General features: G+C 38.5%; 2 protein-coding genes across 5 annotated transcripts in view; one reads left to right on the top strand and one right to left on the bottom strand.

Annotated features, from left to right (window-relative positions):
• The window catches only part of slc20a2 (solute carrier family 20 member 2), a 37,919-nt gene extending 32,268 nt beyond the window's left edge, over nt 1-5,651 (top strand). For both annotated transcript variants that reach the window (XM_017467713.3, XM_017467712.3), the window contains one exon: nt 1,932-5,651. In XM_017467713.3, coding sequence (XP_017323202.1) covers nt 1,932-1,980 — 49 coding nt within the window. In that variant the 3' untranslated portion in view covers nt 1,981-5,651. The remainder of the gene's footprint in view (nt 1-1,931) is intronic.
• On the bottom strand, nt 5,119-23,096 carry mapk4 (mitogen-activated protein kinase 4). 3 transcript variants are annotated; one of them, XM_017467714.3, is made up of 7 exons: nt 22,484-23,074; nt 19,891-19,962; nt 18,482-19,062; nt 15,185-15,329; nt 11,373-11,534; nt 11,075-11,261; nt 5,119-7,664 (listed from the first exon to the last, which is right to left on the bottom strand). In XM_017467714.3, the coding sequence occupies exons 3-7, from the start codon at nt 19,022-19,024 to the stop codon at nt 6,737-6,739; spliced, it is 1,965 nt and encodes a 654-aa protein (XP_017323203.1). In that variant the 5' UTR covers nt 19,025-19,062; nt 19,891-19,962; nt 22,484-23,074; the 3' UTR covers nt 5,119-6,736. The 3 variants fall into 3 exon arrangements, with proteins under 3 accessions (XP_017323203.1, XP_017323204.1, XP_053536273.1); XM_017467715.3 differs by having other exon boundaries at nt 19,891-19,959; XM_053680298.1 differs by lacking the exons at nt 5,119-7,664; nt 11,075-11,261; nt 11,373-11,534 and having other exon boundaries at nt 15,180-15,329; nt 22,484-23,096.

Raw genomic sequence — 23,096 nt, 5'->3', positions numbered from 1 at the left:
TTTGTTTTTCATATTTGAATTTCTGGAAAAATACAAACATGCAAATTCATCTATTCCTCTTTGAGTAGAAATGTTTTCTGGGGGCTACTTGACATTCAGTTTCGTATTATGGAATAGGATGATACAAAGCAGAGTGTGTCTGGTTTTTTTTTGTTTTGTTTTTTTGTTTTCGCTTTCTTTTTTTTCTTTAAAGGTTTTTCAGCCGCAAACATGGGCGATTAGAACAGTATGTCTAGTTCCTAACAGTACTTCTACCCTCAAGACTCTTGTGGCAGAGCTGAGGCTGTCGTTATGCCATTTTCCCCTCACAGTACTAGGAACCATCAAGATTTTGGCAGGTCTGAATGGAGACTCCACATGCAGATGCTTGGCTGTTTGTGGAACCTTATCAGAATGACCTGACCTTTCATGAATGAATAGCATGTACAGTTCCTGACTACTCAAAGCCCCCAGAATGGCAGTATGACTCCATTAGTGGTGATGAATAGCTACAGATTTATCCACTATTTAATAAGGAATAAAACATGATGGGATGTGCTGTTCTAGGAAAACATTCCACAGTGGGTTGGTGCGATACAGCCCAGAGAGGATTCTCTGTCCATAACAGCATGTCCCAAAGTGTTCTCCTCTACTTATACCACAGCGATTTGCCAACGATTACAATTTCCAATTTATTAATGAACAACACGTCATACATTTTTAACCAGATATAATTTACATAATTACATTTAATGTTGTTTTTGAGTCTTCAAGACAAGTTAGTTCTTGTTATCACTCGCATTATAGCAGTTATAAACAGTCATCCCGTATAAACATCTTCCTCTTTATTAAAGTTCATAACTTACTGGAAAGCACAAAGTTCTGAAGACTCTAAATAAATATCTCATTACACCATATCAACAATTAGACATTTTACTTTGTTAAATAATTTTTTTTTCTTTTTTTTTTTAAATAGCCAGTTTATTATTAGACTTATGTAGGTTGTCTGCCAAATCCCTATGATTGAGGAGTTGTTCTAGAAACAATAACATTAGGATGAACGCATTAATATAAACCCCTCACCGCTGTCAGATCTGTTTGCTGTTTTAGAACACTAACACCTTCTGACCAATCAGATTTCAGAAATCAGCAGCACTGTGGTATAAAAAGGAACTAACCTGCACTTGTAAGAAGCCTGAGGGTTACATTTCCATAACATTATGTGCCAGTGACATGTACTTTATCAATGATTAAGCCAGTAATATGCCTCTGTAAATTTAAACTCATAAATCGAGGCTCCACCATGTATTCATGCCTATTGAACTCTTTCAGCCTGAGAGCATCAGATAAGTTCCCCTTAAATCACATTTATCCTGCAGTGTCTATAATGATGAACGTCCTGCCTGTTGTTGACTTTCTGTTGTTTGACTTAACTCCAGATTTAGTCCCCTCAACCTACTAGCCCCCCCCTGCCCGCCACCCTTCCCGCTGCCAGGCAGCTTAGGTTACAGTGACCGTATAAGAACAGGCAGATCGCTTCCTCGACTAGCAGCTCAGGATTCTATCAGGAACCTGACACTTGCAGCATGTATGGAGATGTTCCTCCTCACTCTGTCTTCATTACACTTCCCCGATGTTCCTGCTGAACTAGAGAGAGAAAACAAAGGGTCAGGAAAGAAAGGGCTCTGAAACGTATCTGGATATATTTCGTGATTAAATAGAAATAAACATGTATAAATTAACGTATAAAGGAGTTCTCTCTTTTTCTGCTCCACTACATTGCAGTAACACAGATAGTAAACATCCCTGTGAAGTAGTTCCATAAATTGGCCCAATTTAGTCATTTTACTAACCTAGATTCCCCTGCAATATAGCAATATTTTGAGCGTATGATTTGTGTTCAGTGCTGCTGCTGATCGTGTGTGTGTGTGTGTGTGTGTGTGTGTGTGCAGGTGGGTTCAGTGGTGGCTGTTGGCTGGCTGCGTTCACGGAAGGCCGTAGATTGGCATCTCTTCCGGAACATTTTCCTGGCTTGGTTCGTCACGGTTCCTGTAGCAGGCCTGTTCAGCGCCGCTGTCATGGCCCTGCTCATCTACGGCATCATGCCTTTCGTATGAGGGCAGAGATAGAGAGAATTGTAGTAAGGTGGTTGGGAAGGCGAGGGGAAAAAAAATTTATAGACCAGGAGATGGTAAGATGAAAGGACAGATTGAAAAATAGTTAATGGGGGGAATGGCCATAGAGAGGGTGCTCAAAAGCTGACTGGGATGCATCTAGAATCTTCTGATTAACTGTCCTTTGTTATCTTTACAAATGTATCTTCTTCTTTTTTTTTCTTCCTGTTTTAGCTGTTGTAATGTTACTGAACACTGTAGGTCTCATGTTTCATCCGTAACACAATGAAGCAGTAACACAAGAGTTTCTCATAAAAAAAGTAATCATGCCAACAAAATTTGCTAATCATCCTCAAAGGTGTGACTACATGGGCAAAAGCTCAGATCAGCACATATGAACTTATATATAAATATATACAGTATATACACACACGCGCACACACAGAGATGCATTCATTCTTCAATTAGTACACACCATACTGAGATATGACAAGAAGGTGTTTCATAAAGCACCGTATAGCACAATTTAGCATAATTTTGAAAGCACAAAGCTTCATTGACCTACTTCGCTAAATGGCTATATGGGGCTTTATTTAATATGAAATATACACTGTATGATGATATAACAGCTGCAATATACTATGTCCACTCAAATGGAAAAACTGGTGATGTAAATGTTGGTAAACTGTTAAACATTGGAGGCCGTACAAGGTCTGCACTGCAATAACTGCTGTATCTCTTGGAACTTTGATTGATTTAGGGTCCCTAAACTCAACTACATGTAAATATTGTGTTATTCACCATACCTCAAGTCTCTGCCATTTAAATAAAGCTAGTGAGTCAAAATATAGGGATGGATGGAGTAAAACACTATAAATCTGATATAATTGTCATTGTTGGGTTAAAAAAAACAAAAACGCCTAATCATATTTATTCAGATTATTTTTCATAAAAGTTTTTAAAAATATAACGTAAACAACAAAACGCTATCTTTACTTTTAACAGTAATGCTAACATTTCTTCTGTAGATATATTCCGCAATAGACTTTGGATAAGCTCTTTTATTTATAAAATCTCTAGACAGCTTGGACAGAGCAGTCACAAGCTACTGAAGATTACTAAAGAAAAATAAATGCATCAAGGACTTAAGATTTCTAACAAATCAAGAGCTGCAACACTAAAACAGCATTTTATATGATTTTTAGATATGCTTTAGATAAGCTTTTAATCCAGCCCAGTTATTTTTATATTGGATTTCAAATTTGAGCTAAGAATCAATTCCTGGACAGTAATTTGTAAAAGGCGAAGACTGATGCACACCAAAATATACCACTCTCTTGATAATTAATCACATTTCATTAATAAATCACTAGAATAGGAGAAGAAAAAATACTGTAAGTTTAGGCACTTTAGGTGTTTTCATTAATTATATATATATATATATATAATACACATACCCACATTTTTTAAAAATTATATATATATATATATATATATATATATATATATATATATATATATATATATATATATATATATATAAAATGTGTGTATAAATATAACTGGGAATACATAAAATCGGAGTTAATCTTTGGTAAATATTTTAACAAAGAATAACTCCGATTTTATGTATTCCCAGTTAGACTTAAAGGCATTAAATCATTTTGTCTTTAGTCTCTCATTCGTTATTTGAAAAGCCAAACACAAAGTATCTGTATACAGTATTTATATTCACTGTAACAAGGCATGCCAATAGAGCCCAACAAAAATGCCAAGATAATGCCTAAGTGTGCAGACAGCCAAAATCTTTAACAGTACATACGCAAATATGCACACACACGCACACCTATATACACACCAGCATTTGTGCATACTGTTTGGGAAAGGCAGTGTTAGAAATCGAGTAAGGATAGACCCAACTACTGGTGAGAAAATATGATGACTCTCATTCATTATAGTGTCACTCAATTTAATCCACAGCCTGTCGAGAATCTGGCCATATGAGGTCAGTGTCAGGTTACTAGTTACTCATTTACAAAATATGATGGTCATAAGTGTTTGGTGCTGGTCTGAATAACACCTTAATGCTCTACCTACAGAATGTGGCTTTGAACCAATGCAAAGTGTTAACTTTATTTTTCCTCGTGAGTGTATTATACTTTTTTGTTTGTTTGTTTGTTTGTTTGTTTGTTTATATCTTTCATCATGAACAAATCTATGCTTCGGTGCCCATTTGCCTTGTAATATTGTGCTTTACTGTTTGCCGAATACAGTAACGTCAGTACTGTGGTGTTTACATTATCACACATAGGTAGAAATAACTCATTATGTTGCCTAAAAATGACATACTATTTACTACAAAATAATGTATAAGATATACAGGAATAGTGTGAGGTGTCTCATGTCATTTCATGTTTTAGTTTGTAGCAGTGTGAATTATGATCATTTGTTGCTTTTACACTGCAGTTAAAAAAAAACAAACAAATAAAACTAAAGGTGGGTGTGAATAAAAAAAAATCATTAGATATATAAATTTCATTCAAACTATATTTTTCTACATATCTGAGTTTTACCTTGAGTGCTGAATTTTGGAGAGAGAACTGGGCTAAAATGAGACCTAGTAGAAATTTGTTATATTGAGAAATGGATCTAAATACAGTATGTACTAATAGAAAGTTCTCTCATTAATGCAGTATGTAACAGTATCATTCAGGTAAGGGTTTAATATACTTTTTAAAATGGTCTTGGAGAGATTCCACATGCCCGTTATCACCAGAATTCTGTTTATAAGTGTGGTGGCTTATTGTTCAAACTCAACAATGCTAAAGATGATTTTTAGCAACGTACTTGAACAGAAGTAGTGATACCATTGTTTAGACAAGGCCGTCTTTGACTAATTTCTTTTACAAGCAGCAGATGATGTCATTTTCAGCACTTGTCCTCTTTCTATTGTTAAGATATTACCGCGTGAGCAGTCAAACCTCATGTGACCCATGTTACTTTGGGGATGCAGTAGCATGTGTGGCCACAGGATGGTAGCATTTAACTATTGTAAACGTCCTTCATTTAGGACAAGTGCCAATTGCTGTATTTCATAAAGCTTTATGGATAACTCATTAAATCTCTGAATTGATTTAGCCCTTATCTTTATGAACCTAATATGAATTCGGTGTACAGTATCATATATGAGAAATTGGACGATTTGCAACGTAACCATCCAGTTAACTATGTAGATAACTTTCCAGTTTTGCTTGGCATCATATCAGCATTCTCCTTTAGTGGGTGTACTGATTGCATTTCTTTTTTGTCTTCTCATTCGCATTGAAACCTAGAGCGAATGTAGCCTGCTCCCCTGCTGATGCCTGCTGCGTGTTTTCCCTGTGCTGCCATGCTGTAAACTGTCTAGTACCCTCTTAAAACAGGGCCATAGACCTAAAATACTACCCTTATCTGCATATGTACTGTATTGCAGTTTCTATTTCTTTTTGGAATTTTTGTGAGAGTTGTCTGCATTTTGAATTAATTAAATTATGGGAATTAAAATGACAAAGAATAACACCAATGTGCATATGTTTCATTTACCCTGTGCCGCAACTTTTACGGGTTTGTGTAAGTTCCCGCTCATTCGTTGATCTTCAGTAACCACTTTGTGCTGGTCAAGGATAACGATGGATTTACAAGCCTGTCCTGGCAAGTGTGAGGCAGGAATACACACTGGATGGGACACCAGTCAATCACAGGGCACTGTTCACACATATTCACACATTCATTCGCACCTAGGGGCAATATGGAGTCTGCAATCCACCTTCTGGCAAGATTTTTTTTTGAGAGAGATGGGTTGAAACCAGAGAACCTGAAGGACATGGGGAGAACATGCAAAACTGTATGCAGGTGATAACCTGAGCTTAGGCAATCAACCCTGTAGCTGTCAGGTAGCAACTCTACCTGCAGCTCCAGCATCAACAGTTTAATGAAGCCAGATTATGGACTGTTTAATTGAAAATAATAGGGAAAAGGAGCCTAGAACTAAAATAAGACAAGTACAAAAACAATTTGTATATTACAAGGAATAAGTTTATTAGGTGAAAGCTTTGGAAACAGTAATCAAGCATACCATTACTGTCTACTATTGCAAAGGTGGAGATTACAGTTGTATAAAAAGCAGCTCCTATGCCGAGTGCATGAATTGCCATTTAAAAAACAGTCCATTTCTTCTGCATTTAAATACTGTTGGAAGAACCGTAAAACTACATTCAGTAATGTTTCTGTTATACATAAAGTTTTGTGTACACTTTGGAACTCTATGGATTTCTGCATAAATGGCTCCAAATTGAGCACAAAATGAAAACTTGTTCGATCTAACATCTGTTTGAGGATTCTGCAGTATGACCTTGCACTGATTTGTAAGATATTTAGTCCTAGGGAGAATGGCAAAATATCACAATTTTTTCTCCCCTTTTGAATTTTTCCTCTGAGATATGACCACAGTTTAGGATCCGTTGGAAACCGATAAAATCAGACAAAAATTTTATATATTATATGTCAAACATAAATTAAACTACGCAACCTTGCAAGAGCAGCACTAAGTCATCAGGTATTCAGTCACCCAGTTCTAGGTAAGTCTTCTCAACTCTCCACTAGTTCTACCATTGTTCTTCGTGAAAGCTTTGAGATTTGACCTCATCTGGAGTTGAATTTTGAGTTCTGTAAGGTTTGTGCTCTGAAATCCTAGAGGTACAGCTAATGTTACCCTGCATAGAAGTAACACTGCTCTCACGTTTTACTTGTGAGATGAACACATCCAGGTCAAAGTGAGAATGTTCCTCTCTGCTAGCTATTGGCGAGACTTCGTTATTGTCCTGAAAAGGGGTTAATGAACCTGGAGTAGGGGAGGAGGGAGAGGAAGGCAACAGGGGGGGAGGAGAGGAAAAGAAAGAAGCTGGACTTCTCCTGCCATGCGGAAGAACGTTGGAAGTGTACAGTAGAGAAGGTGCCTGCGTTTGTGCGAGTGAGTGAGGAAGCAGAGTAGGAGAAATGGGTAAAGGGGGTGACCCTGGTGAGGCTGGTGGCTCCTGAGGTGAACCGGGAGAGTGAAGACCCAGTTGTGTGCTTGCTGCCCAGCGTGAAATCTCCTGGAATAAATCAGCAGGTTCCTCAGCATGTAGCTGCTCAGCATCCCCCTCTTTGGGAGATGGGAGAGTGTTGCGCTTCCAATGAGACAAGTCCAGAATCAGCTTTGGCTCAGAATAGTGTTGGGGCTTTCCATCCCTCCATGCTATTTTATCCAAATATGAAGGAGAACCCACTTTGTAGTCACAGGACCGCCCACAGTCCAGTTCCATATAGTGGCCGCAGAGCCTGTCCAAAGACGAGTGCGACTGCTCAAGAAAGCGCTCTGCCGAGCTGCTGTGAGAGTGCTTACCAGGATCCACCAGAGCTTCCTCAATGTGGGCAGAGGAATTGGCTCGAGGATCTCTCTGGACCTCATCCTCCTCAGTCTCTCCCATTTCTGACACACTCTGTATGCAGCCACACTGCTCCTGCTGCTTCCAGCACAGATCTGATGAAAGACTGCACGAACGGAGAGAAGGTTATTAGTTAATCTAGAAATCTAGTGAGTCTGAATGACTAATTGGATTTAGGTTAAAGGCATCTGGAAGACATTTTGTTACTGAGGAGCGTTTTGAATATTTTGATATAAGAATGGATTAAATACTCCCGATCCTGTATCTACATAACATAGGCCACTTTGGTAAAATGTTTAGGTTAATAAGTGATGGCTGTCGTTTTTTGTCTTTGTTGGCTATTGTAGGCCAGCGAAATCCACGACAATAACTTTAGAGGTCTACAGTTTTGGAGAAAATGTTACAGTTGCTGTTTGGCCATTTATTAGACAACCTATTTTTTCACTTTAGCACAGCTAAATACAGACACACCTCTGAATGCACTACAACTCTTTACAGAGTTTGGAAGCAGAAAAAAAGTATTTGAATATGGATTTTGTATATTTGAATTCTATACATGATTGTAGTCACATTAACTCAAATTTTTTTTTCTGTATTCAGTGTACTGCTTAAACTTGCTAGGTGAAAGCTTTCAGAATTTTACAAATCCATCCATCCTCTGTACTGCTTATCCTTTTCAAGGTCACGGAGAACCTGGAGCCTATCCCAGGGAGCATCGGGCACAAGGTGGGGTACACCCTGGATAGGGTGCCAATCCATCGCAAGGCACAATCACATACACACTCACATACCCATTCGTACACTATGGACACTTTAGACATGCCAATCAGCCTACCATGCATGTCTTTGGACTGGGGAGGAAACTGGAGTACCCGGAGGAAACCCCCCCCAGCACAGGGAACTATTATTGACTATATGCCTGAACACTCTGAAAGCACCGGGATGATTCACTTTTGACCTAATTTACATTAAATCTGTATTTTTGACATTTGAATTTCTGGGATTTATATTTAGGATTCTGAATTTTTAATATCTGAAAACACTGGGTTCTGTTTTTTTTTTTGTTTTTTTGTTTTTTTTTAAATAAAATCTGAAACCTTCCCCCTATCAAGTTTAAAACAAAGAAAAAGCAGTTAAAAAGTAAGTTCATTAAATATACCTCAGAAACAAATAATTATATTTAATCTTGTGTTAATTGTCTTAATTAAGTCCACTTCTCTTCATTTAGTACTGTTAGACATTCAGAATGAGCTTAATGAATTATATGCTTCTGACAAGTCACTTGGATCTCAAACTACTAAAGTTCTACTTTGGTCTTTGTCTGTCCTTCTAAGTTAAAACCTAATCATGGCCTTTAGACATCTTTCTTTGAGAAACATTGTAGACCCAACCTGATTAACCTCCACCTGCTTATTCTCTAAGCAGTAAATATTGGCCTTCACCTTACATCATGCCATCTGGCTGCAGCAAGGACAGTATGATATTGTGAGAGATTTAATTAAGAGAATAATTTATGAGCAGCTATATTTAACCAGCCCTTTATGTCACAGAGCCCTAAAGTCATTTGACTTGATTTCTCTCTGTTGTAATCTTGGCTTAATTTTACTGCATAATAAATATTGTTACTGCATGCTGTCTTTTAGTAATCTTATTTAGGGCTAGAGTGAATATTTGACCATCAGGAATACTAAATACAGTCATGTGAAAAAACAAGTACACCCTCTGGCAATTGTTGGCTTTTTTAAAAAAAATATTTGGACAAGCAAACATTTGATCATCTATGAAACAATGCCTATTAATAATGTTAATATACTTGAACAAAACCACAAGGAAAAATATTTTTTTCAATCATTTATTCAACAGAAATATCATTAGATGTGAGATTCTTCTATAGAAAAAGATATTGTAAGATTTAGTATTGTCTCCTTTAGCAAAAATAACTTCTTGTAGGCATTTTGTATAATTGTCCACCAGTCTCTGACATCAGCGTGCTGGAATTTTTGACCACTCTTCCATGCAATATTCTTTCAGGTGCAAGATGTTTGAGAGTTTTCTTGCATGTGCTGCCAGTTTCAAATCCAACCACAACATTTCAGTGGGATTCAAATCTGGGCTTTGATTAGGCCATTCCATAACCCTCCATTTCTTCTTTTTGAGCCATTCCTTGATCATTATACTGTTGAAAGGTCCAGTTTCAGTTCAACTTCAACTTTTGGACAGATGTCCTTCACATTATCTTCAAGCACTCTTTGATATGATGCAGAATTCATAGTCGAATCAATGAATGCAATCTGTCCAGTCCCTGAGGCAGCAAAGCAACCCCAAACCGTAACATTCCCACAACAGTGCTTCACAATTGGTATGAAGTGCTTCTCCTGAAAAGCTGTGTTTGGTCTACGCCAAACATGTCTGCTGTTACTATGGCCAAACAACTCTTATCTATTCTGAAAGGCCTGGTCTTTGCTTATATGCTCATTGGCAAACTGTAGTCTTGTAAAGGCTTCTTCCTGGCACGCCTCCCATGCAGGTCAAATTTGTCTCTTTCTGATTGTAGAAGCATGCACTTTGACACCATCAGTTGCAAGACTTACTAGCAGATCCTGTGATTAAATTTTGGGGTTCTTGGAGACTTGTTTTTACATCAGAGGTTTGCTCTTGGGCTGAATTTGAATTTTAAATCCCTTGTCAGACTCATAGGCATCCTTATAAAACTCTTTAGACACCACACACCTCAATAATCTTCCACCTGCAGTCCCTAAGCAGGTTATAATCACTGGCACCCAATCTTGAACACCTCATTCTAATTTTATGGATTTAAAAGTGTGATAAATGCAGGGCTGTACTTACTTTTCTAGGTGACTGATCTGTTTTTTGTTCATTTAAATTATGAAAATGACAACAAAATGTCAATTTTATGTGTCATTTGGTAGTGTATCACCTTTATTAATAGACACTGTTTCAAAGAGGATGATATGTTTGCTTTTCCAAATATGTAAATAAATAAATAAATAAATAAATAAAAATAAAAATTACTTTCCATTAATTTTTTCATATGACTGTATATGTTCCATAGTGTGTTCTCTTATTCACTGATTTATTAAAAGTTGCTTGTTTTCTCTAGGAGATGTAAAATGTAGAAATAATTAGATTTTAAAACAAAATCAAAACAGCCTATATTTTACATGAACATTGTAACTCTGTAACTGTCTCTTTCACTGGAAGACAATGCAACACAAAGGTGTCACATTCAGTGCACATAATGAAATTCTAACTAGAATATTTTGCTTTTTTTAATAATGCCAAATTTACTGAAATTCATTTTTAAAATGACTCAAGAACACTCAAGCGTCAGTATATGTGTAAGGCAGTGAAATACATAAAAAAAAACAAGCCTCACTTAATTCACCACAACAGCTACCTAGGTCTGCAAAAGCTTAAATTGGGACCTTTTCAGGGAGCACACTGTATTGGAGGCTGTTAAAATGCAAAAACAAGAGAAGGATGTGGGTACTGTACCTGTCCCAGTGGCCTTGTTCGCTCACCAGACTGTCCTCCAGCTCATCCTCTATGCGGAAGGGCTGGAGGGACACAGGCTCATCCTGAGGACAGGAATATTGTCTGAGAAATGAGTGAGACAGAGCTGCTTCTGCTGTCAGCCGGTCCACTGGGTTAAAGGTCAAGATCTTCTCCAGGAAGTCTATGGCTGAGAGGTGGAATGGAAAAGAAGAATCACTGATGCTGGTTTAAATACGGTACAAATAATTTTACTGGATCATTCTTTTGCTTGTTATTTTCAGTCATGATTCTCTCTCACCTTCATACTCCACCTCAGGAAGCAGCTCTTGTAGCGATCTCCTGACCTCCCAGTTGTGGTTGACATAGGACGGCATGACCCTCATCAGCTCCTGCTGGTCCTCCTCCCTAAGCACTGGCACAGTGTCCAGAATTAGCTGCATCTGCTCCAGCTCATGTGCACCTAGAGCATAGCATTCTGATGTTAGACAGTGGTTGTCTTACTTTTAAAAATAGAAAAGTACAGAGATGCATTTTCCTGAACATACACTATGCCAAACGTATGTGGACACTTGACCATCACATTCATATCCCCAAACTTGCCACAAAGTTTGAAAAACACAATTGTGTTCAAAACCATTTTGTTTTGTATACTGTAGCATTAATATTTCCCTTCACTGGAAACCATAAAGACATGGTTTGCCAAGGCTGGAGTAGAAGAACTCGAGTGGCTTGAGCCCTGATCTCAAGTGAGGCTTTCTCACTTGACATTAGTGGCTGACCTCCCCAATAATCTTGTGTCTGAATGAGCACCAATCCCTACAGCCATGCTCCAAACTCTAGTAGAAAGCCTTCCCAGAAGAGTGGAGATTATTATACCAGCGAAGAGGGGACCAACTTTGTTAATGACCATGGTTTTGGAATGGCATATATGGGTCACATATGATGGTCAGGTGCCCACATAATTTTGGTCATATAGAGTAGTTATGCCTATCCCAAAACTGAATTTTTCTGTTATAGGGATTTTTCCAAAATATAATACATTTCATATACACCCTCTGGCTAAATGATTGAATCACCACACTTAGAGGATGTTCACCCAGCTTTTTTACTTTGTAACAAATGAACAAATCACAGATATGACCCAAACCAATTTTTTGGTTTTTTACTAGCTGAACATTCTGACTTTGTGAAACATCCTTCAAACAAATTCAATTAAATTGTTTTAATTAATGCCATATTTTTTCCCAGATCAGATAGAGGAAAAATTATGGAATCACTCAATATTGAGGAAAAAAATATCACAATTAGTACTTTGTTGCTCCTCCTCTGGCTTTTTATGACAGCCTGAATTCTTTGAGGCATGGACCTCACTAATAGAAAACAATATTCTCCATCAAGCTGTTTCAAACTTTCTCAAATAATGGTTGACAGATCAGATTTGCAGGATGGAGCCTTGTCATGGACCAATTTCCACCATAAATTTTCAGTCGGATTAAGATCCATGTTGTTTGCTGGCCATGTCATTGAGTTGAACTGCCTTTCCTGAAGAAAAGCTTTACCACTCTTTGCTCTATCATCCTGAAAAATGACTTCATCATCAACTAACCTATTTTCTATAGATGGAATGAGAAAAGTGTCTAAAATTTCAGTGTACATCTGTGCATTGACTGTTGAGGTCTCCCCTGGTCCTTTAGCTGACATGTAACCCAATATCATAAATGATTAGGGAAATTTGACTATTTTCTTCAGGCAGACATCTTTGTATGTTTCATTAAACAGCACCAGACAAAAGTACCAGCATCATCTCCTTGGCCAATGCAGATTCATGATTCATCACCAAATATTACTTTCATCCAATAATCCACAGTCCATCATTGCTTCTCTTTAGCCCACTGTAACCTTGTTTTCCTCTGTTTAGGTGTTGGCTTTCATTTGGCTTTTCTATATGAAAATCCCATTTCATTCGGCCGATTTCTAACAGTTCTGTCACGGACGCTGACTCTTGTTTCCGCCCATTTGTTTTTCATTTGTTTTGTTGTGCATTTTCTATTTTCAAGGCATATCGCTTTGAGTTTTCTGTCCTGACGTTTAAAGTCTTCCTTTGTCTGCCCGCATGTTTTCCTTTTATAACCTTCCCATGTTGTTTATACTTGCAATAAAATTTTAGATACAGCTCACTCAGAACAACCAACATCTTTTGTCACACTTCCTATTGGATTTCCTTCTTGAAGGAGTTTTATAATCCTTTCCATTGTTTCAAGTGACAACACTCTTGCTGGATCCATGTTTCCTTTCAAAAAAGTCCAAGGTTAAGGTCTGTATGTACTCTCTTTTAACTGCAGAATAATTAGCATTTTTAGACTGGTTTTTATTGTTGGTATTCGTTTTAGAAATGAAAATTACAAGGTAATTCCATGTTTTTTTCCTTCATCAATGAGTGATTGCACATTTTTTCCCTCAATTTGATCTGGGGAAAAATATGCCATTAATTAAACTAATTTAATTTCATTTGTTTGAGGTATATTTCACAAAGAAAGAATGTTCGGGTATTAAACAAAAATTGTTTTGTTTCATATCTGTAATTTGTTTATTTGCTACAAAGTAAAAAAGCTGAGTGAGCATCCTCTAAGTGTGGTGATTCCAAATTTTTGCCAGGGGTTGTATTTGGGGGATGTTAGGCAAAGCCCCTTCAAGGAAGCTTAGCTTTATAAAATGTCTCCCTGACTCTTATGGTAGGTAATTGCTTTGGTAGCCTTATTTGGTAAAAGCTATACACACACCATCCACTTTATTAGGAACACCTGCACATTCTTGCACATCTAACCAGCCAATCATGTGGCACATGAAATAAATCCTGCCAATACAGGTCAAGAGCTTCAGATAATGTTCACATCAAAAATCAGCTGTGACTTCGATCAAGGAATGGATGTTGGTACCACGTGGTCTGGTATCGGCTGATCTCCTGAGATTTTCACATATATGAGTCTAGAATTTACACAGAATTCACACAGAATGGTGCGAAAAACAAAAAACATCCGGTGAGTGGAGGGTCTGCAGGATGGAACACCTGTTGATGAGCGCGATCAGAAGTGAATCGCCAGGTTGATTTGAGCTGACAGAAAGTCTATAGTAACGCAAGTAAGCACCATTTACAACCATGGTGAACAGAAAAGCATCTCAAAATGCACAGCACATCAAACCTTGAGGTGGATGAGCTACAACAGCAGAATACCACATCAGATTCCACTCCTGTCAGCCAAGAACAAGAATCTGAAGTTATTATGGGCACAGGCTCATCGAAACTGGACAGCTGAAGACTGGAAAAAGACCAGGTGATATTTTTTTTTTTTTTTAAACCCTCTACTGTCCAGTTTGGGTGAGCCTGTGACAGGAGTGGAACACAATGTGGTTTTCTGTAGCCCATCTAACACAAGGTTTGATGTTTTGTGCATGCTGAGATGCTTTTCCGCTCACCACGTTTGTAAAGAATGCTTAGATGAGTTACTATATCCTTCTTGGCAGCTCGAACTAATCTGGCCATTTTCCTCCGACCTCTCGTATCAACAAAGCGTTTCCACTCACAGAACTGTCACTCACTCAATGTTTTTTGTTTTTTTGCACCATTCTGTATAAACTCTTATAAACACTGTTGTATGTGAAATTCCCAGGATATCAGCAGTGTCTGAAATACTCAAACCAGCCTGTCTGGCAGCAACAACCATGCCACAGTTAAAATCACAAGATAAGACTTTTTCCCCATTCTGATGTTTGATGTCAACAGTAACTGAAGCTCTTGACCTGCATCTGCATGATTTTATGCACTGTGCTGCTGCCATATAATTGACTGATTGGATAACTGTAGGTGTACAGGTGTTCCTATTTAAGTAGAAGGTGAGTGTATATGGTTTACACAGGTTTTCATATCGTAATGCATTTCTTGCTACCATGTCCTGGCGAACAACATTAAAAGATGAGCTTTAATAAGATAAGAGAATATCATTTATATATTGTGTTTTTAGTTTTAAATCTCAGTGCAGTCTGTTATATCACATAATGGGCATCAATTTGATGCCAACGCTTATCTAATTGCACATATTTTACAGCTCTAACCTGCGAAAAGCATTCGGCCTGTTAGCATCTCAGCCAGTATGCAACCTGCGGCCCACATGTCGATGGCCTTGGTGTAGTTGTTCGGAGAGAGCAGCAGACGAGGGGAGCGATACCATTTAGTCACCATTCCTTCTGAGAGGTAGCCCTGTTTGCACACATAAAAGACACTGCTGCTACCTACTGGCAAAACATATGGGCAGCTTATGGTGACACATAAGAGATTCTCCATGTCCAAAAACAATGGTGCACCACTTACTTTTTGTCTCTGAAATACATCAGGCTTCATTCATGTCAAAAACAAGCGTCATCTCATCAGTCAGGCAACCTTAGTCATAGTGATCCTGAACAAAACCCTACATGTAGGCCTAATCATTGATATGTTGAAATTTTCTGTTTGGAAATGTTTATTTAACGTTTGTGGAAGGACTCTCGGGTGTCGTTGCTTTGTAACAGTAAGTACGATCACTGGTGTTCCAATACATGAAATTATATAAACTAAACTAACAAAAACTATGACATGACATTAATGAGAAAAATTTAATTGCTGGGAGACTGCTGTGGTATATGAGGCATAAAACAGTCTGGAAAGTGCTATCATAAGAAAATAATCAACTTTGGAGTGGAATTTTACATAACATTTTATGTAGTTTTTATTTATGCCATTTCCCCCCAACTGTGTTAGCTGTACTGGTATACAGAAATCTAAAATATCTGCAAATCAGTGATTACAGGAACTGCACTGCTTACAGGAACTCTCATAAGCTTAAGACACAAAACACTTCTTGCTTCTGCCAGAATGCCTCCACTACAGCCCCATGCTTTCCAGAAGAATAAATGACCCAGCATGTCTTCAATCTTTAATGAGAAACAGCTGACGTAGCCACATGGCCTCTAACAGACCCCCATCTTTTCTTTTCCACCTCCCAGCTTCTCTTGAGAGGAGGTGATGAATCATTGACGAGATCGTACCAGGCAGATTCCTCAGAGTGAGGTGGGTCGTGATGGGGACACAGACAGAGATGCCATTCACGTACCCTGGCCATTCTGAATACCCCTGTGCCCTACCTAACAGCTAAAGCCCTTCAATTGACACACAAATCAATTAAATCTGCAACCACTGCAGTGTAAAAAAACAAAACAAGCATTACAAAATGAAAGAACAAATACTGACCAACCATTTTACAAAAAGCACTTACCATTATAAAATTATTTAGCAAGGTAAATTATTTGATGCTACATATCGTACAAGAAATATCTCTCTGAGGAGTGGACAAATCATTAATTAGTTGCTCAGTTGCCCAGGACTAACAAAGTTTATGTCTGGGCTATTCATTTTTATTCCTAGATAACTAACAGACAAGTATGGTCAATAACCAAAAAAAAAAAAAAAAAAAAGCACAGGGGGTTGGGGTGACCCTATTTCTATTTGACATTTACAGATGAAAGGTTTTCATTTAGTATGTAGCTTTATTTAAAATTATGCACTTTACAGTGGTGTGCCACACATCACTACTACAGTATAACTAGAGAAGTATAGTACCCACTAATTGTACTTAATTCCGCAGTCTATGGCACTACACAATTCAGCCGATGCACATCTGGTTAATAGGTGAATGATATTTACTAGCAAAAAAAATTAGCATGCATGGATGACATGCAATCTTTCCAGAATCAGAAGCATGCAGGAAGGTGTAAATACTGAGGAACCTGAACAAATAAAGTGCAGTGCAAAGCTGTCATAGTATTCCTCTCCTGCTAGCCTTAACTAGCTGGCCATACATTATTATGTCACGTTGGTTACCACTTTTTAGCCTATTCAGTTAGGCTTCCGGGCAACCAAAACAATGGCATTTGTTTCTATAAAGGTAAGTAGCCATGGGTAATCAGATTTTTTTTGCTGTTGTTGCTGCAGTGCTTATTGCAAATTGGTGTCACAAAAGTGTATAATTTTTCTACATAATCTCCATTTTGTTCAGTGCAAGTGTTCGAGTGCTTAATGAGTGTATGGATTCCTCGAGGGGAAAAATATATAGTTGCTAATCTTTGACATGTTTAATGTTTTCATTTCACCCTCACTCGTAACCAGGTGCCATTTGTCCATAATAAAGCTATGTGTCACCCTTTCCAGAGTCATTCACAAAAGAACATGGCATCGTGATAGTATGAAATATGAGTCCTTGGTGGCCAATAGACTAATTTTGGAAAACAGCAGGGGTTCGGACATGTCACCCTACTTCAGACTGACTCAGTTATTACTCACAAAAGCTTTATTGTTCATTCAATCTGTGTAGAACAAGGACTGGTTTCATATTGAGCTTGCACTGTGATCCTTTCCAATTGGAACCTAGCACCTTTCCTTTCCTCCTGTAGCAATAGTTGACTCTCACTTGGCTCATCTCACGGAAGTCTCTATTCATTTTGGTCTTATACAGCCTGCAAATATTACAGTAAAGCAGGACAATGTTGGTGGGAGAAACTACATTAATCTTTCACAGCCCTAATCCTGACGTCATAATTTTGTCAGTAAGTTTTTAAAATGTAGTACATAGAGAGTATCAGTCCACCATAAACTTATTGTAGAGACATAGATTTTAGAATGTCAAAGCTTGTAGCTAAACACAGATCTATTCATCCTGTCTTAAGCCACTTTAACTTGAAAACTAGAGGGAATCATTGTAGTGGATTCACAGTGGGAATCTGTTTCATCAGAAAGTGTGAAAATAAGCTATAATTGCACCCACATGAGGGCAGACTCTGATTTTGAGAAAGGAAAGTGGCAAGACAAGGATCGGGTGTCACTTGCCTTAAAATCTAAGAGACTGAAAGTGAAGCAGTTTCTGAGATGTATTCATCAGAGGACAATTTTTGTACAGCTCACCCCCAGAATAACATTAGAGCTGATTGGATATATGGCATCATTTTTAAGACATTAGTAGTGGTCACACCAAAGCAAAACAAGACTTAATGAGAATAGTTTGAAACTTTTGTAAAATAGTTTGAACCAATTGTAATGTTTGTAGTGTTAATAGTTTTTAATAATAGCATACAATACATTCAGTCATCTTTAGTAAGCATTTTATCCTGGTCAAGGTTGTGCTGGAACAATGCCTGGAATCGTATGATCATATGTGTCACAAAGTTTTTTCTGTAAAATTCAAATTAGACAACTACCTGTCAGCTCTGGAGTAGCCATTGTGGTCATCCCTTAGCACCACCCCTGCATGTTAGTTCACTTCATGCCCATAAATCTAGCTGTGTTTTGCAGTACATTCTAAAATCTGAAGATTATTGTTTTACCTTGTGTGAGTAGTGTGGGTCAACAATACGTGCCAAGCCAAAGTCTCCTATCTTTAGCAGCATCTGCTCAGTGTTTATGAAGATGTTGGCTGGCTTCAGGTCACGGTGCAGCACATTGGCTGAGTGGATGAACTTGAGGCCTCGCAGAAGCTGGTAAAAAAGCAAAGTGGCATGGGCCACAGGCAATGGGCCCTGCTCCAATATCCGGGCCAGATCTGTCTCCATAAGCTCTTGCACGATGTAGATCTCTGTGACTTGGGCTAGGTTCTGGGGTAAAGTCTGGCCACATGGGCCCAGTGCCTCATACACCCTTACTATGTTCTCATGCTGGAGACGGCATGTGATTTTTACTTCACGCAATGCATGTTTAATGCTCATGGCATCACGCAGTGCCAGCTTCTTAATTGCCACTTGTTGCCCACTTCGTCTATCAATGGCAGACAACACCAGGCCAGATGCACCCGTGCCCAGGGGTCGAAGGTCATGGAAGTAACTGCCCAGGTCAAAGCCATATCTGAATGCAAAAGAGCTCCACCTGGCCATTGTTCACAGAGGAGTTGCATGGTGCTGCCTGAGGGAGGCTGAGGAAAGAGGAAAACTTAAGGACATGTCCAAAAAGAGGACCACACTAACTGAATAAATGTCATATGTTAGTTAATAAGACGTGATAATGAACATTGTGTTAGGATTACATTTTTGAATACATTTGATTTGGCCGTTTTAATGGCCTTTTTTTGTCAACTGAAGCAAATGTGTGAAAGGGACATTCAAGTGTACTAAATTCTATACAAGGATTTGTTACAGAGTTCAAAACTAATTTGACTCAGTTTTAAATAAAGTATTTTTAACACTAAATATTAACTAAGTGGAATTACTTAAATCATGCACCTATTTGACCAAATGCTCTAATTTGCTCTAATACTGCTGCAATGGATGGCAAGGAGCTGTTAAATGTATTTATAAAGAGATTCGAGTATGAAGCCAAAACTGTTGATCATTACAGTCATCTTTAATTAGCATCTGCTGGACTGATTTCTACTCTGAGTGAAGTCCAAAAATGAGGGAGTGTTTCAATGCACATAGCCATATTAAAGCAAAAAGCAGTAGGTAGAATGCAACACTGTCTTGGTACAGGGTAAGTATTTCCATAGAAACACCCCACAGCCTGATGTGGCCTAATACACATGTATAGCACACAGTTTCTCCCGGGCTGTGAGCTCTTATTCCAAAAGCCCCTCCACCTCTCACTCAAATTGAGTTAAACTCTTGCAGAAGCTCTGGATTGCTTATACTGTTGCAGCTGCACATTAGCCTCACACTAGATGCTGAGCTGAAGCTGGTTTCTGTCTGATACTGAATTGATCATGAACTGAAGATGATCATGGTGTAATCTAAGAGCTTCTACATACCATCTTGGGCTCTGCATTGGCTTTTCAGCTGCATGCTTGCAGTAATCTGTCAAAGTTTCCGTGCATTCACTGCTGAGAGAAAGAGAGAGAAAGGTTGAATCAAACACAACCAGTTATACTCAAACAGAAGGCTGCCCATTTTTGAAGTTTGTCAGAAATTGTAACATTCATAAATGAGACATCATATTGAAACTCTTTTCAGGTGACTAAATAACACATCATATTGAAACTCTGTGTATTGCTCATAGGCTATGAACTCATTATCTGTTCCTTCGCTAATCACACGTGTTCTTGCAATCCTATAAGTCAGAATGTGGTCATGTATAAAAAAGCACTGCCTCCCATGGTTTTGAGCATCAGCATTCACTTTTTTTATTAGCTTGCCAGTCAGGTCACATCTTGGAGGTCAATTGAAAAACAACCAAGAAACAACATTGCTGAACTTACAGTGTGTAGCGTTTTCTAAACACTGTGTAGCTTCAGGCATGAAAGAAGTCTGACTCCATTTTAATTGGCAGGAGTCAGAAGCCAATCAGTGGAAAGAGAGAAAGAGAGCATATAACAGTGTAAATAAATGGGAGTAACACAGTCTGGTATATTTTTCTCCTCTAACTCAATCTTTTTTTTTTTCTTCATTTTAAACAAAAAAAAAATTCTTCACACTGTAGCTTTTGTAAACAAATTGAAGGAGATTTACATGACATCAAGTTGAATATAATTCGATGCTGTTACTTCAATGTTGCAATGTAACTAACGATAACTAGCATTAACAGCTCTGGGACATTAATTGGAATCTGATATTTGCTTCATACAGCAGCCTAAATGTCATCAAAGAATCCTCCTTATAATAGTTTTTATACAAAATTTTGGAAGTAAATCTTATTTTATTGTTTTCTAATAAGAAAAATCTAATCTTGACAGATAAACTTGATCATCTGTCAGTACAATTGGATATAACGAAAAAGTTACTCCAGACAACGCTCCATTTTTCTGATACGAAAGAACCTAAAGGTAATACAACCCTAAAAGGTGTGTTTCCTGTTTTAAAGTAGCAGTTTTTAAAACTGTAAGATGTGTAAGATGAAGTGCAATTGCAGTGAAACAACTGAAAAGCCTTCATCTACCTGACCCCAACCCTCTCTGTTGAAACAACCTATCCTTCATTTGTTTTTTTGATTTTTAAAGCTGAGGAGCCATGTTCCAGCTGAGGGCAAAACTAATATCTGGGCCCTGATAAAGTAAACAGTAACCTGAAATAAATTTTTTTTAAAAACCTAGCAAGATCAGTTGCACAGCAATATAATTTTTCCCCCCAGGATATCTCTAATGTGATTAATCTAGATCTAAAAACAAACTGCAACTTTGATACTGGCCGACAGTGTGTATAGCATTTCTGCCTCAGAGGTCCAGGGTCCCTAGTTTGATCAAGAACTCATGATACTGTGTGGCGTTTTGAATGTTCTTCCCGTGTTTGTATGTTTCCTCTGTCCTCCCACAGTCCAAAACATGCAGGTAGGCTATACTACTGTAAATCATCCCTAGGTGTAAATGTGTGTGTGTGTGTGTGTGTGTGTGTGTGCGTGCGAGCACATGGAATGCTGTGATGGACTAGCATCCCATAATAATAATAATAATAATAATAATAATAATAATAATAACAACTTTATTTATATAGCACCTTTCATCATAAAATGCAGCTCAAAGTGTTTCCCAACGGAGGGTACATCCAGAGCACATTCTCCTGTCTTGTGTCTAGTGTTCCTGGGATATGCTCTGGATTCACCCTGACCAGGATATCACGGTTACTGAAGATGACTGAATGAACTTTAATATAGATCCTCACCTGGTGCTCTCTGGTCATAGAAACTCCTAAGTGACAGAGACTGCTAGACTCTAAAGTTTAGTTATATAAAAGGGTTGATTCTGGTAAAATGCTTGTGTGTGTCAATATATCACATTCAAGAACACACTTTTAATTATACAACAGTCTAAAGACCCCTCTCCACTCTCTCTCTCTCTCTCTCTCTCTCTCTCACACACACACACACACACACACACACACACTTTCCAGTTCTGCATTCCAGTCCTCCAACTTCATAAATAATGTACACTGCTGTGGCTCAGTGACTGCTGCTGTTTCAGTGATGGACCTGTGCTGCAGCAGAAATATAACAACATGGGTTTTGAGCATCTCTTCTGTAAGATAAGTAGGTTATATATCAGTTCAAGGGCTACAAAAAAGAGACTAAAGAAAACATTATGACAGCTAAGTGTGCCTCAGTGTTTGAGGTACGAAGTGAAAATTTCCAGACGACCGCCCAGGACAAACTCGTCACACAATTACAGGCTGTTGTCTTTCTTCACTCCCTTTGTGTGCATGGCAACATTATACCGCCTGTCATATATTAGATTATACCGCTTATCATAAATGAATGAATGAAAGCCAAAAGTGACGGAAGTCGACAGGACAGTTCACTGATATGAAAACGTCCTGCTCAGACGGAGAGTGAGGTGATATAATAAGACTGTAAAATCCGTGTTTCGGCCCAGCATCCAGTGACAGAAGTACAAAGGGAACGATGCGCGAGCTTACCGTACTACACTTCAGGCTTCTTCGTGGCTCCTACGCTTCTCTGTGTAAAGAACAGATTGTTGTCACGGGTTTAATCTATTCACATTCCCCACAATATCTCATCAGTTATTGTGTAGCACCGATGTAGTCTGAGATATCGCGGTCAGAGTATGCGCCCTGTTATCAGCTCTGCTTCTGCGTCAGGAATTTTCCGCCTATCAAATCATCATATTACATCTTCCCCTGTGTGATAAGACTGCATGCGAGCCTCGTGTTGGGAAAACTCATCTCCAAGCCGTTTCTTTTTTTCCCCGCATTGTCTTCCACACTGAGTTTTCTCAAAGCTTCTCTTTCTCCAAACTCGCTGCTGGTAACCCCCGGTGTGACGTCACGTTCCGCCCGTTGATCTGGACACCTGCTCGCGCCGACAGGAAACCAAAAGCTGCTCGCGAGCAGCCGAGTCCAGTGACCAATAGTGACTGAGAGACAAGAGGCGCGAGCGCTGTGATTGGCTGCTGCTCTGGCCGTTAATTTACAAAGCAGCATTTGCTTCTCTCAGTAAAGTGCACTTGAGAGACTGGTAATCAAAATTAGTGTTCCTGCGACAGGAAAGATGCAGTGAACTGATCTACTA

Source organism: Ictalurus punctatus, chromosome 5 (genome assembly GCF_001660625.3).
Source record: "Ictalurus punctatus breed USDA103 chromosome 5, Coco_2.0, whole genome shotgun sequence".
Classification (NCBI taxonomy): domain Eukaryota; kingdom Metazoa; phylum Chordata; class Actinopteri; order Siluriformes; family Ictaluridae; genus Ictalurus; species Ictalurus punctatus.
Note: the sequence above shows the minus strand (reverse complement) of the source record. Positions and strands in the feature narration are given on the sequence as shown.